At 47.8% G+C, this 13,003-nt stretch overlaps 1 protein-coding gene across 1 annotated transcript; it reads left to right on the forward strand.

The window, feature by feature from the left end:
• The first annotated feature begins 712 nt into the window (after nt 1-712).
• SLC35B4 (solute carrier family 35 member B4) lies at nt 713-11,694 on the forward strand. The gene is made up of 10 exons (XM_015860415.2): nt 713-966; nt 3,561-3,674; nt 4,156-4,258; nt 5,229-5,278; nt 5,781-5,862; nt 6,591-6,651; nt 7,050-7,159; nt 7,895-7,970; nt 8,188-8,263; nt 9,049-11,694. The coding sequence occupies exons 1-10, from the start codon at nt 890-892 to the stop codon at nt 9,293-9,295; spliced, it is 996 nt and encodes a 331-aa protein (XP_015715901.1). The 5' UTR covers nt 713-889; the 3' UTR covers nt 9,296-11,694.
• Nucleotides 11,695-13,003: the final 1,309 nt, after the last annotated feature.

Genomic DNA, 13,003 nt, shown 5'->3' on the forward strand with positions numbered 1-13,003 from the left:
AGGGAAGGGAAGGAAGGGAAGGGAGGGAAGGGATAGGGAAGGGAAGGGGAAGGGAAGGGAAGGGAGGGAAGGGAAGGAAGGGAAGGGAAGGAAGGGAAGGGAAGGGAAGGGAAGGGAAGGGAAGGGAAGGGAAGGGAAGGGAAGGGAAGGTTTTATCATGGCAGTGATAGGTCAATGGTCAGAGTAGATGATCTCAGTGCTCTTTTCCAACCGTATTCTATACAGCACTGTATTGATTTGTGTGTCTCCCATTGCTGACCCAACAGTGTCTTCGCTCTTGATAGGGAAAGCCAAAGCATTAAGTCACGAGGGCGAATTATTCACAGTGTAAAGTCTCTTCCATGTATCACAGCCAGAAATACAAGCAGAAAACGTTCATTTTTCACCGTCGTCTCCATGAAGTAGCTGACACCTCATAGTGCCATTGGGTTTGGTAGGTCCCTGAAATAAAGTCAGAGGATCACAGCAGCAGCAGCATTTCAGCTCGATTTCACATCTGAGCAATTGATTTCATTATTTAACACTTAAAAAGGGCTCCTCGTTGAGGAACGTCCTTCCAGCCTATTTACTATAGTCGTTCTCCACAGCCACATCACCGCCGCCATTACAGCCCGCCCCCCCCACCACAAGCACGAAACTACAACACCCATCATGCCCCGCGCTACCATCCCTATGGGAGGAGACGGGAAGGCGCCGCGGGGGCTGCTGGGATTTGTATGCCGCACCGTGACGGAGAGGCGGCGATTACCAACGTGAAGCGGGGCGGAGAACGAACTACCGGCGGCCGGGAGGAAGCGGGGGTGGTGGGGCCGGCATTGGGGGCAGTAGGCCCGGGAGCTGTGATGCTGTGGAGGCCCGAAAAGGCCGTTTTATTGCTTAGGGTTGCGCTATGCACCCGGCTTTGGCGGTGTGTTTGGTGTTCTGCGGCTGCTGCAGTAACGTGGTGTTCCTTGAGCTGCTGGTCAGGTGAGGTTGGAAGGGGGGGGGGGGGAAAGGAGGTTTTGGGGGTAGAAATGGTGCTTTTGGGGTTGGGTATCGCAGCGCTGCCCACCTCAGCTTGAAGGCCTTGGGGTGGGAGGGAGAGGAAAGCTGCCCCTTAAGGCTTTATATGAGGGGCCTTGGGGGGGTCTGAGGGGTCTGGGGGGGGATCTGAGGGGGTTTGGGGGGGATCTGAGGGGGTTTTTGGGGTATTTGGGGCTGAAAACCGGCTTGAGGTTGGCCTTGAGGGGTTGTGAGGCCCTAAAGGGATGGTCAGACCCACAAGGGAACAGCTCCAGGCCCCAGGGCTGTGCATTGCCTGAAGGGATGGTCGGACCCACCACAGACCCCATTGAGATGTATGGCATCCTTAGGGCCCTCTGGTAGAGCCTGGGTTTACATTGCTTTGGTTTTTATGGGTTTTATGGTGTTCTGGGGGTTGTCCAGCTTTATATACGCCTGGGTTGGTTTTGTCAGTGCAGGCACATCACAGCATCCCATTATGGATATGGGGATCACCACACATCGTTCCTTAAGTGTCCCTTCAATGCTTTCTCTCTGCTACCAGCTCCTCATACAGTGAAGACTGCTTAGTCTAAAAGATGCTGAAGGACAGATAGAAGACTTGAAATGTATGGAAAATGGCTGTGGAGGAGACAGGACAAGAAATAATGGGCTTTGGTTGCTATGAAAGTGATGTAAAACAGGCCAAACAAACAGGTTTGCTCCCTCTTATTGTAGTGAAATGGGTCCCTAAGAGGGAGAGTAGGGAAACTCCTTGTTGGATGTTCTCAAGAGTGTGTTAAGCAAGAAAGGGGGCTTGAGTAGGGCAAGAGACACTTCAATTCTTCCCATCTCCTGCATTCAGAGCCTTGGATGCTGGCACCCTTTCCTTATTGATGCTGTGGGACTGTCCTTGAGCCATACAGTATTGGTTAGAAAGCCAATTTGACCTTCTGAAGTCGTGTCCTTGGGAGGTGTCATCCATGTAAAGACATCTGAATCACTGCATGGTAGATCTCAATAGGGTTTCTCCTCTTCGTCATCCACTATCTGCTGATAGCCCAGGCTGCTCAGTCCTTCAGGCATCATAGATTGATGCTGCTTTGCTTCTGAAGGTCTCTCCATCATCATCTACAGCTAAAGGATTCCATTAGTTGACACACGCAGACTATGTGCTGTTTCTTCTAAGTCTATCAATGTGCTGGGATCGTGAGTCAAACATATGGGTGGATACAGCCTGGGTTTGTTTATTTTGGGGTTGTTTTCTTTTTGTTGTTTGCCTTTTTATTATCTGTCAACACATAACCTTCTGTCAGCATTTTATTGGTGATGTAAGGTCATATGTACAACAAGCAACAGGATGCAAGGATCTGTGAATAGGGAGGAAGCAAAGTTTAGTGCTTGAAAACAGTCTTGGCTTGTTTTCAGTCCAGGTTTGTTCTTGCTTTATGTTTTCCTGCCGAGATATGCTTTATAATCCTGTAGCCTGGCCTCTGTTTGTGGTTCAGTCTCTCTTCTTTTCCCTCATGCAACGTGGCTTCTGTCTCAGGTTGACTGTTTTCTGTTCCCTCGTGTAACTTCTGAACCTCTTAAGCACGTTGGAAAGCAGGGATTGGAGTTGTGTGGTTCATTGAAGTTGGCAGGTGGGTAAAGGGCAGGCACTCAGGCTGGTGCCATGAAAGATACAGGGAGAAAAGATGGCTTTTCCTTTTTATGCTGGTAGGGTATTTACACAGCAAGCTGCATGCTGGTGCAGCAGGGACTTGGCAGCATGCATCTCCTTCATTAAGTCCTTGGCCTCAGCTTCCCTCTTGCAGCAGAGGAAGGAGAAGTCCTCCCTGTGTCTCCTGCTGCAAAGAACAACAAGCTTTCTGATCATCTGACAACTCACAGCTGACAATGTGCCTGCTGGGAAATCCTCTCCTGTTCCTGTTAAGCTTCTTAGTAAGAAGGCAGAGCCTGCAGCAGGCTCACCCACCATGGGTGCTTAGCTGCCAAAGTCACAAAGCTTTGCTATTATGCTGACATGGACCTCACCTCAGCTCTTCCTTCCCATAGGGGTTATAAGAAATCCTGCTGCCTTCCTTGCAGTCACAGTCATCGTTTCACCTGGCCTGTAGCACACACAGCAGCAAGTATCTAGTGAGAGAGCCCTGTCAAAACCTCTTACCCCATGAGAATGGAGACCCTGCTTCAATATGGTTATGTCAGTGCTTGATGTGCATTCACACCCTATACCACAGCGGGACACTATGCAGACCCAGATCAGAGCAGCTTCTTCTTTCACTTCCTTCCTGACTTATTTCACTCTGTCCTCCATGAAGGGAGTGGTTGCTTCCTTCATCTTTGGAAATAGAAGGGGAAGGGATTGCTACACATTCATCTACACAAATACAGGTGAGTCAGTGCCTGCAGGGAAACGTTTAACAAAAGCAATATGAGAACTTGGCCAGTTAAAACAGTGGAGTCCCTCCAGGTTGATGCTCAATGTGGGATTGTGAGCTGCTAGCTAGAGTTTATTACAACCCAGTACACTGTGCTCTGTGACATTGCTCTTATGCTTGTCTTTCTACCTGCAGGCAGTTTCCAGGATGTGGGAACATAGTGACGTTCTCCCAGTTCCTATTTATTGCAGTGGAAGGTTTTATCTTCGAAGCCAACTTCGGGAGGAAGAGGCCGGCCATCCCAATGAGGTACAGTGGACTTGAATGTTTTCACTTGTTGCAAATTGCCCTGCCCTGTTATCTCAAGAAGTGTTTAATAAAATGGCTCATGCGTTTATCCTGTCCAAATCGGATCCATTCAGCAGCATTTGCAAAGCCTCATTGAGAACCTGTCATGCCTGGTAAAATACAAACTCCTTATTGTATTGAGAATACTTAATAGGAAATTGCTGTCAGGTATCCACCTGTATGAGAAACAGGGCAGTATTTCGTACATTTAAGAATAGGCTGTGGTTGAAGAGCTCACTGTCTCTCTAGTGCTTCATGCAGTGGATGCATGGATGCATCTAAATTGTGTTGATCTCTTTGTTCTTGTCACAGACCTAGAGTGAGGTGGGTTCCTGCTCAGCTCCCAGCTCTCTCTGTACCACTTGTCTCTTCTCAAGGTGCATCCCAGCCTGCACAGCCATGGGCTGATTTTGCTGACCACCACTTTGTGTTTGTGTTTCAGGTACTACCTCATCATGGTGGCCATGTTCTTCACTGTCAGCGTGGTGAATAACTATGCTTTGAACTTAAATATTGCCATGCCGCTGCACATGATCTTCAGATCAGTGAGTACTGCCATGCTGTCCTTTCCCACCTCATGTGACGTCTCTTCCCATCACATCTGCAAGCACCGTCTCTGTTGCATGTGTTCTTCTACCATATTTTTGCTATGCTGGCTCAGCTTGAAGTCTTACTTTTGTAATATTAACCATTAAATGTCCCTAGATAGATGAGGAAACCAAAGCTGGCACATAATTCATCTTTCCTGAGGTGATGAGGGAATAAGGGTGACCAAACCAAGCCCAAGCTCTGTCTGGCAGACTTGCATGGACTCAGTTGCTGGTCTGAAGGACTCAGCTTTCCTTTCCACCTCATAATGAAACAAAATGGTTCATGTTCTAGAGTAAATGCATGTGTTAAATGCCTTCGGTCAGAGAGGATGGATTTGGCCATATGTACTGTTCCTCCCTGGGCCTCTGCTTTGGAAGATGCTATTAAAATGCATCTTCACTTAAAAATATCTATTAAAAACTAAGAAAATAGAGCTCTGGTTGCTGGGCATAACAAAATCTGCTGGGTACATCTGCAGGGTGGAGGCTTTTCTTTCACAACTTATCATTGCATTGAGATACGTGCAATCAAGAGACATTAACAAGAAGAAAAACAGACAGTGCTGTAGGAGCCCTGTCCTGCATTAACCATGAGGGATTCGTGTATTGCAGCCCTGCAATCAGTCTGTGCAGCTGCACTCCTGTTCCCAATTAAAAACACAGTGGTTTGGCTACATGCTGCTCATGGAGTGTTGGGAGTGGGCCAAGAAAGGGAAGGTCGATGGGTCAGGAGATCCTTGTTCCCAGGACGCCTGGCTTGATTTCTCCCTTCCTGATAGCTGAAGTGAGACTCCCTGATCCCATTCTGCCATTTCACTTGGTGTTTTCATGGTAGTTGTATTGAGCTCAAGGTTATTTGTCTGAGGCAGGTGCACCAGTGCAAGGAATTCTATCATGCTGACCTTCTGTTTTTGGTTTTCCCCAGGGCTCTCTCATAGCAAGCATGGCTCTGGGTATCATCATTCTGAAGAAAAGGTAAATTACAAGCACTTTTCTTGTACCGTCATGCAGTGCATTGCTATTACCTTAATCCTGACCAATGTGAAGTGCCTTCCCCTTTCATCATAAATATCCTTGCTTGACTGATATTGAAGATGAAGCACAGGGTATGCCTGAACTAAGGGTCCTTTTCATCACTCCCACTGCCCCTCACGCCTTCACTTGCTATACTGACTCAATCTGGGATGGAGTTAACTGTCTTCATAGCATCCCATAAGAGTTCTACGTTTTGGCTTTCTGACTAAGACAGTGCTGATAACACACCAACATGTTCCGTCTTCCACTTACATGGACTCTGCCCTTCTGCTCAGTAAGTTGGCTGCCCAACCCCAGCCGTGTCCAGTGTTAGGTAAAGGTTTTGTGCCCATTATGCCAAGTCCATAACAGTGTAATAGAGCAAAATACAGAGCAAAGGAGAAATAGATGAACTGTGTAAATCTGTGCTGGATCGCTGACGTTTCTCTTCTCTCTTGTGCAGATACAGTTTGTCGAAATACACATCCATAGCCCTGGTTTCCATGGGGATCTTTACCTGCACTTTCATGTCTGCAAAGCAAGTGGTAAGGATTGGAAGGGGCCTGAAGTCACAGCTGTGAACCTTTCTGACGGGGGGAGCTGCCATTGTTTCATAGCTGCTTATACTCTCAGGGTGTCTGAGGAAGGTCTGTGCTCTACAGCCTTAGTCTGAATTAATACAGAGCAACTTTTAATGGGTGTGGGGTTTTGGAAACAATGACATATGGTATGCAGAGTTATGGAAAATGTGTGTAATCTAATTTGCCCTAAGCCATAGCAGAAACGTTCAGCCAAGTCATGCCACCAAGTGTTTTACCATCAGCTTACAGCATATACAGGTCTGGCTTCCTCAGTACCTTGACTGTAAGCCAGCTGTAGTACCAAAGTGGGACTTGGCCAGAGCCCTTGTTGTTTCCTTTATACCAGATGCCAGTGGGCCAACCGAGAGCTTTCTAAGCAGCACTGGTTATTTCTGGTGTTGAAGAGTTCAGTCTCTGGCCAAGCCAGGGCATTCCTTTAAGAAAAATGCCTTTCTTGATCAGACATTTATACTTTTAACTGGAATCTGGTATGTTCCTCCAAGCAGAGTGGAAAACAAAATGTGCTGTGGTTGCTGTCACATCCATTCAGCTGAGGAAGCGACTCTGGAATGGCCATTCTTTTCTTTACAGGCTTGCTTGAAGCATAACACAAGCCAGGAATGAGGTAGAAACATATAGAGGAATGCAGAGCTGTGGTAGCTCATGGTGACTGTTGTGTCTCTCTTCACCAGGCATCCGACTCCAGCTTGAATGAAGAGGATGGACTCCATGTTTTCTTGTGGTGGCTGCTAGGTATGTGAGCACATGTCCAGCCAGCCCTGCTGAGATACAGGCAAGGCTCAGCTCTCTGAGGTCTCATCCTTGGCCACTGTGGATTGGGCAGTGCAGACTGTGGTGGGAGTCCACGTGCTGGTGTTGTTATGCTGAGCTTCCAGATGTTGATTTGCAAAGAGTGGGAGTTTATGGCACTCATTAACAGCTTTGTGCAAGGAGATGCTCGTCATGTAGCCAACAAGTCACATACAGCACCTGAAGGATTGCTGCAAGGTAGTAGTAGTGTAGTGAGAGAATGAGACTACAGTCAGGCATAGTTGCGGGTACCTTCTTGATTCCTCCCTGCCTGATGTATGTGACCTATGCAGCAGTGAGAAAGAAGGGGGTGGTTGCCAATTCAAGTGTTTCTCTTCCAGGTATTGCTGCACTCACCTTCGCCCTCCTCATGTCTGCAAGAATGGGGATTTTCCAGGAGACGCTTTACAAGCAGTTTGGGAAACACTCCAAAGAGGCCCTTTTTTACAACGTGAGTCACCGCATCTTTGTTGTTTCTTTTACTGGATAGAGAGAGCTGCTCAGAGACCCACCTGGCACTCAGATCCACACAGGCAGCCCTGTGAGCTGCTTCAAATGATAGTGGTGGTTTCAGCTATGTGTAGTCATCTGACTCCAGAAGTTTCCTTTGGAGGTGCAGCCCAGGAGGTGAATTTTATAAAGGGGGGGGAGGTCTGGCTTTCTGAATTTCCCCTGCTGAGAAGCAGACTGATGAAATTCACAGCCTGTATAGCTGGGCTGTAGTAGATCCTTCTTCATCAGGGGGAAGTTCTTCACAGAGAGAGTTGGTGAGGTGCTGGAACAGCTGCACAGAGAGGCTGTGGATGCCCCGTCCATCCCTAGAGGTGTTCAAGGGCAGGTTTGATGGGGCGTTGGGCAGCCTGGGCTGGTATTCAATGTGGAGTTTGGTGGCAGGGGGTTGGTGCTTCATGATCCTTGAGGTCCCTTCCAACCCAAGCCATTCTGTGATTACATGATCCCATCTTCCCCCTTTGCTTCCTGGAAGGAGGAGGGTTTTTTTGCTGCTCACAGAGCATGTTGAAAACAGGCAATATCCCTGGGGCAGAAATCCAAAGGATCACATTCTGTGAGGGTAGAGCAGTGAAGCTCGAATCCACAGAGATGTGTGAGGCTGATTTTTCAGTAAGAAGTGAGTGGATTCACATGAATTACTAACATCATGTCTTTCTTTACCTTTTCTTTCCAGCATGCGTTACCACTCCCTGGCTTTATTCTCCTGGCCCCAAACATCTACCACCATGCAGTTCTCTTCAGCCAGTCTGGTGAGTGTTGCATGGATGGGAGCCTTGTTCTTGTACCTTTCTGTCCTCTGGATGAAGCTTTTGTCATTCATGGACAAAAGAGACATTCTCTCTCCTTGCATCTTCTCTTTGTATCAAACCTTGCTCCCTCCTGGCTCACACTTTGTGTGCCTACAGCAGATGCATTTTTCTTGAGCTAATTGCTGCTTAGAGACCTGTTTGTCCTTCCTCCCCACAGAGCCATTCCAGATCCCAGTGATTGGGCTGACCATGCCAATCATGTGGTTCTACCTCCTCATGAACGTCATCACTCAGTATCCTTCCAATGTGCAGCTTGAGACAAGCTCTGGAGATAGAAGCACGATAGGAGAGGTGGAATAGGGTGGGGATGCCGAACCCTTAATGCCTCCCCTGCTTTTTGGGAGCTGATCTTGGAAAATACAGAGTGGAATTCAACCTGGAACTTAAGGGTATTTTCCAGGTTGGCTGAAATCTGCCACCGTCTCCCCAGGGATAGGCTGGCTGGTAAAAGCTTACAGTGGTTCTGCCAGCCGTTAGAAAGGATAACAGCCATTCATGCCCATGGCAGCAAGGGCAGATCTGCAAGTCTGATGAAGCCAAGATACCCTGGAAAACGGGGCCCTTCAGTTACCAATTTCTTCACTGCTGACAAGTTAGTGTGCCTTATAGCTGCTCATGCTCCTCCATAAGACCAATTCAAAGCCTTTCCTTTGCCCTCTTAGGGAGGAAAGGGGACTTCTCCATCTGTAACTAGTAGTAGATCAGAAGAAGTCTGATTTTAGTTTCCCTTTGCCCCACTGCAAGAACTGCAAACCCTGTTTGCCATTAACTTTTTGCTAGCACATCAGCTCTGGCTACTCTGTAGTGGAGGAGTTTTGCTTTCCCACAGTGCAGGCTGAAGGGGATGTTGAGAATCCAGGGGTTTCCCTGAGGGTCAGAGCACAGCTGAGCTGAGAAGGGACATTTATTCTCTCTGTAACCAAACTGGGGTTATCCACTGCCCAAACCTTTGCATTTTTTGAGGCTAGGAGAACCTCCCTTTGTAGCTCTGATGCTCCCTAACCTCCCACCCACCCAGATACGTCTGCATTCGGGGCGTCTTCATCCTCACCACGGAGTGCACCTCCCTCACCGTCACGTTGGTGGTGACGCTGCGCAAGTTCGTCAGCCTCATCTTCTCCATCCTCTACTTCCGTAACCCCTTCACGGCCTGGCACTGGTTGGGCACTGCCTTCGTCTTTGTGGGGACTCTCATGTACACAGAGGTGTGGAACAGCCTCGGGCCCCTCCTGGCTCGCTGGAGGAAGAGGCCGAAGGCGGAATAGCAGCTGGGGGACACTCTGGAGGGACCTTTTTATTGTTTTATAGAGCAGAGCAGCAGGAAATCTCCCTGAAAGGGGGTTCCTTTTTATAACACAGGGGAGGTGTTGGCTGTGCCAAGCTCCTGGGAAACGTGGAGCCTCTGCTGGGAACCTGCCTGGAATAATGGATCGTGGTGGGAGGATATGGTTACTTTTGAGATGGTGCATTTTGTTATGCAACTCCTTCCCTTTTAAATAATTTTAAAGCTGACCCGGTTCTTGATTAGGATCCCAACCTTGTGCTTCTCTGCAGTCCTCTCAGCTTCATTGAGCTGAACCCTGAGCCCATTTGGTGCCGTCCTTTAACAGCCAGGTTACTGTAGTGGATGGCTGAGCCCCAGAGAGCCACCAGACGCTGCTGTTTATGGAGCAGGTTTTTAGTTACACTGGAAGTGCCAGGCCTGGCTTTTAATTTGAGTCCTTGTTGCCTGATCATGCTGGGAGGATATTGGTTACACCCCATAGCTTCCACCTTCTTCAGTCTGCTTGGTAGACTACTAAAGAGTGGCTTTGGGGACTTACCTCCAAGCCACCAAGCTCCTGTCACTAAATATCGTGATATTGCACTGCTACCTAATGAGGTGGAGGGTGTTAGGGGTTCCTGCTTCTGGTAGAACTTAGTGCAGGTCACTTTTCAGCCACATCTTCCTCCTTTTTTCCATCATCCTAAGTGTGGCCACAGGTGAATTTGCTACCTACTGCTGCAGTGAGTCGTGCTGTGTGCCTGGGACACTTCAGTGTAAAATCATGGAGCAATTTGGCTTGGGAAGGACCTTTTATGAACCCCCCCCCCCAACTAGAAAGGTTGCCTATAGCCTCATCCAACCTGGTCTTGAGCACTTTGAAGGATGGGGCCTCCACGGCTTCTCTGGGTTGTCTATTCCAGTGCCTCCCCATGCTCAGAGTAAAGAATTTCCTTCTAACACCGAATATAACTCTTACTTTAGAACGGTTACCCCTTGCTCTATCACTACACGCCTCAGGGTACAAACATTGCCAAGGAATTTCAGAAGGGCCAGAACAGCTGAGCTTAATTCTGTTGCTGAGGAGGGGCTGGTTTTCCCGTCCCTTCAGCTGGCTCTCCCCTTTTCTTTCCTTCTTCCATTTCTTGGGGGTCAGCTTCACTCATGACATTTCTATGCATCCACCTGGTGCAGGACAGGTGTCCCATAGCATCACCTCTTGCATGACATCTGGAAAACTTGCAAGAGCTTTGGATGTATGTCTTCCAGCAAGGCGAAGAGCAGCGCTGTTCTAGGAGCTGGTCATGGTTGGGCAGAGCAAAGGTTGGTGAGCAGCCTTGTCTTTCTTGGTCTTGGAGCAGGAAGGGAGCACATGCATGGATTTTTTTGTCTTGATTTTCCTTTAGCACCGTGGTTACTTCATTGTGATGCTTCCCCTACTCAGCAATAAGAGCATCCAGTAGCATCAAGTTGATCACATCAAGGTTGGCCAACTCTTGATATCACCGACATCCTCATGGCTTTTGGTTTGCATTGCTCTTAACAACAAAGCACCACACAGCCCTGGGTGGGAAGTAGAAAGAGCCAAACCTGGAATACTTGTGGGCATCGCTAAAAGCAAAGAAAAGAGGGAGAATGAAAAACAGGCAAGATGCAAAGACAATCACTTGCTGCCTCCCAGTTAAACCAATGCCAAGCCCTCCCCAAGCAATGGCTACCAGCCCAAAGCTCCTATTTTATTGCTGATTCTTATTGAGAGCAGCTGTGTGGCTGTCCCCCAGCTTATTGCCCATCCATGGCCTAACCAACATCTGAGCAGGTGCCTGAGTGCCTGTAACATACTGTACATAGCCAACTCTAGGTTACTGCCCTTTGTATCAACAAAGATACCCCCTGATTACATGTTGTCACCCATTTCTGTGTGATGATGGTGCAGCTGGGGGATGTTTGGGTTCCTTTTATTTTATAAGCTGTAAGTCTCTCAAGCCAGGTATCGATCATGGGTTATATATTTTGTTCTTATCCCATGCCTTTTTTTAACGTGTCCGTTGTGTGTTTCTGTGTGTTCTCAAGTATTTATTGTCCTAGGAGTGTCAGCAATTCCCTTCCTGCTGCGGGAGAGCTCCCCTGGTTGTGAGGTGAAGGGAAGTGCCCCCAATAGCCAAAAAATAGTATTTAAATAGTATTTGGGTTTTACGTTTTCAATAGAAATGATAAGGTGATAGGTCACATCTATTTTTCTTTTAGCAGAGACAGGCAAAGTGATGAGCCAAGATGCTTTTAGACCAACGCTTTGGATTGACAGAGCTTTTGGGTTGGTTGGTTGGGTTATGGGGGGTATTTTCGATGTTGTTGGGGTTCTGGTTTGTTGAACAAAATAAATATCTCTTGTTCAAGATATGAAGGTCCTTTTGTTTCTCCTTGCATCCTTTGCTTCTGTCTGACAGCGATCAGAAAATTGCTGGGGCTCTGAAAACACAATTTATCCTCCCTTTGGAGACTTTGGTGCTCATGGGGGACTTATCTTCTCCTCTACTTATCAGAGAAAGGCTTAGGTTGGAAGGGGACCTTAAAGTTCATCCATTTCCAGCCCCCCTGCCATGGGCTGGTTATCACCCATCAGATCAGGCTGCCCAGGGACCTGTCCAACCTGGCCTTGAGCATCTTCAGGGACAAGGCATCCACTTTGGGCCCTTCCATCTTGCACAAGGGAAATGCAGCTAGAACGGTAATGATCTACACATGTGTGATGCCTACAGAATGGTGGGGTGTCTCTTTTCCTCCTCTGCAGCCCTAAACTGATACCACCTGTGTTATCCCCTTGTGTCCACCCCTTTTAGCCTTGGTTGTTACTGATGAGGGAAATGAAGTGAGATTTGGGCTGAGTGCAGGAAGAGGAAGATGGCAGGAGAGGGAAAGGATGGCCATAGGGAAGGCTCCCCTTTAATTGCATTTATGATAAATGATATCTACTAACAGTCCTAATTGCACTCAGGTGGGTGAGCTGGGCAGCCAAGTCTGACACTGCAGAGTTGGGCAGCTGAGGTGCCCATGTTCTGGACTTGGGGCCATGGCTCAGTTTGAGTTTGAACCCCAAATCATTTGGTGCTGAGGGCACCAGCAGGATTCGAAGACCCCAAACAAGACCCATTGGTTGCTTCAGTCTCCTGGAAATCTTGTCTATGCTGCACTGCTTCACTTGCCATGGTTTTATCCCCTTAAACCTCCCCACTGCATCAATAGGCATACAACTCCCAAGTAGTTACCAAGTATATGCTTTTCTAACTCAACAAATCATCTTTCCCCGGACTCTGGCAGCCATTCATTTAATAAATCCTCATTGGCTGGGCACTGCTTTCATCAACTCAACATTCCTGTTCCAAATCTTTTACCTTTCGTTAAATTCAGGTTTGTGTTTATTAACACTTTCAATCTGTCCTCACCGTGGCTCACCACGGTGGGATGGAGAAAAACAAGGGGTATTTTTCTTTATTAAAGCGAGAGGGAAAGTCTTGACCTCCTTTGGGAACACCTCCATGAGATCTCTGTCACTTCTAAGGTGTAAAAAACTTACTCCCGACACTAAATTAAATGAGAGGGGATAAAGATGTCTCTGTAAATCATCTGGAGCCACACAGTTAGTTTCTGTGTTCAGCATCTTTCATTATAGCAATCATAAATCAGCAGCTGAAACCCAAGAGTGAGATTT

The sequence above is a fragment of the Coturnix japonica genome, chromosome 1 (assembly GCF_001577835.2).
Source record: "Coturnix japonica isolate 7356 chromosome 1, Coturnix japonica 2.1, whole genome shotgun sequence".
NCBI lineage: Eukaryota > Metazoa > Chordata > Aves > Galliformes > Phasianidae > Coturnix > Coturnix japonica.

Excerpts from the sequence above, each read along its gene's own strand:
- SLC35B4 (XM_015860415.2), top strand. The coding sequence starts at position 890 with ATGCACCCGGCTTTGGCGGTGTGTTTGGTGTTCTGCGGCTGCTGCAGT. Across the intron at positions 5,863-6,590 it reads TCATGTCTGCAAAGCAAGTG|GCATCCGACTCCAGCTTGAA; the intron begins GTAAGGATTGGA and ends TCTCTTCACCAG. Across the intron at positions 7,971-8,187 it reads AGTTCTCTTCAGCCAGTCTG|AGCCATTCCAGATCCCAGTG; the intron begins GTGAGTGTTGCA and ends TCCTCCCCACAG.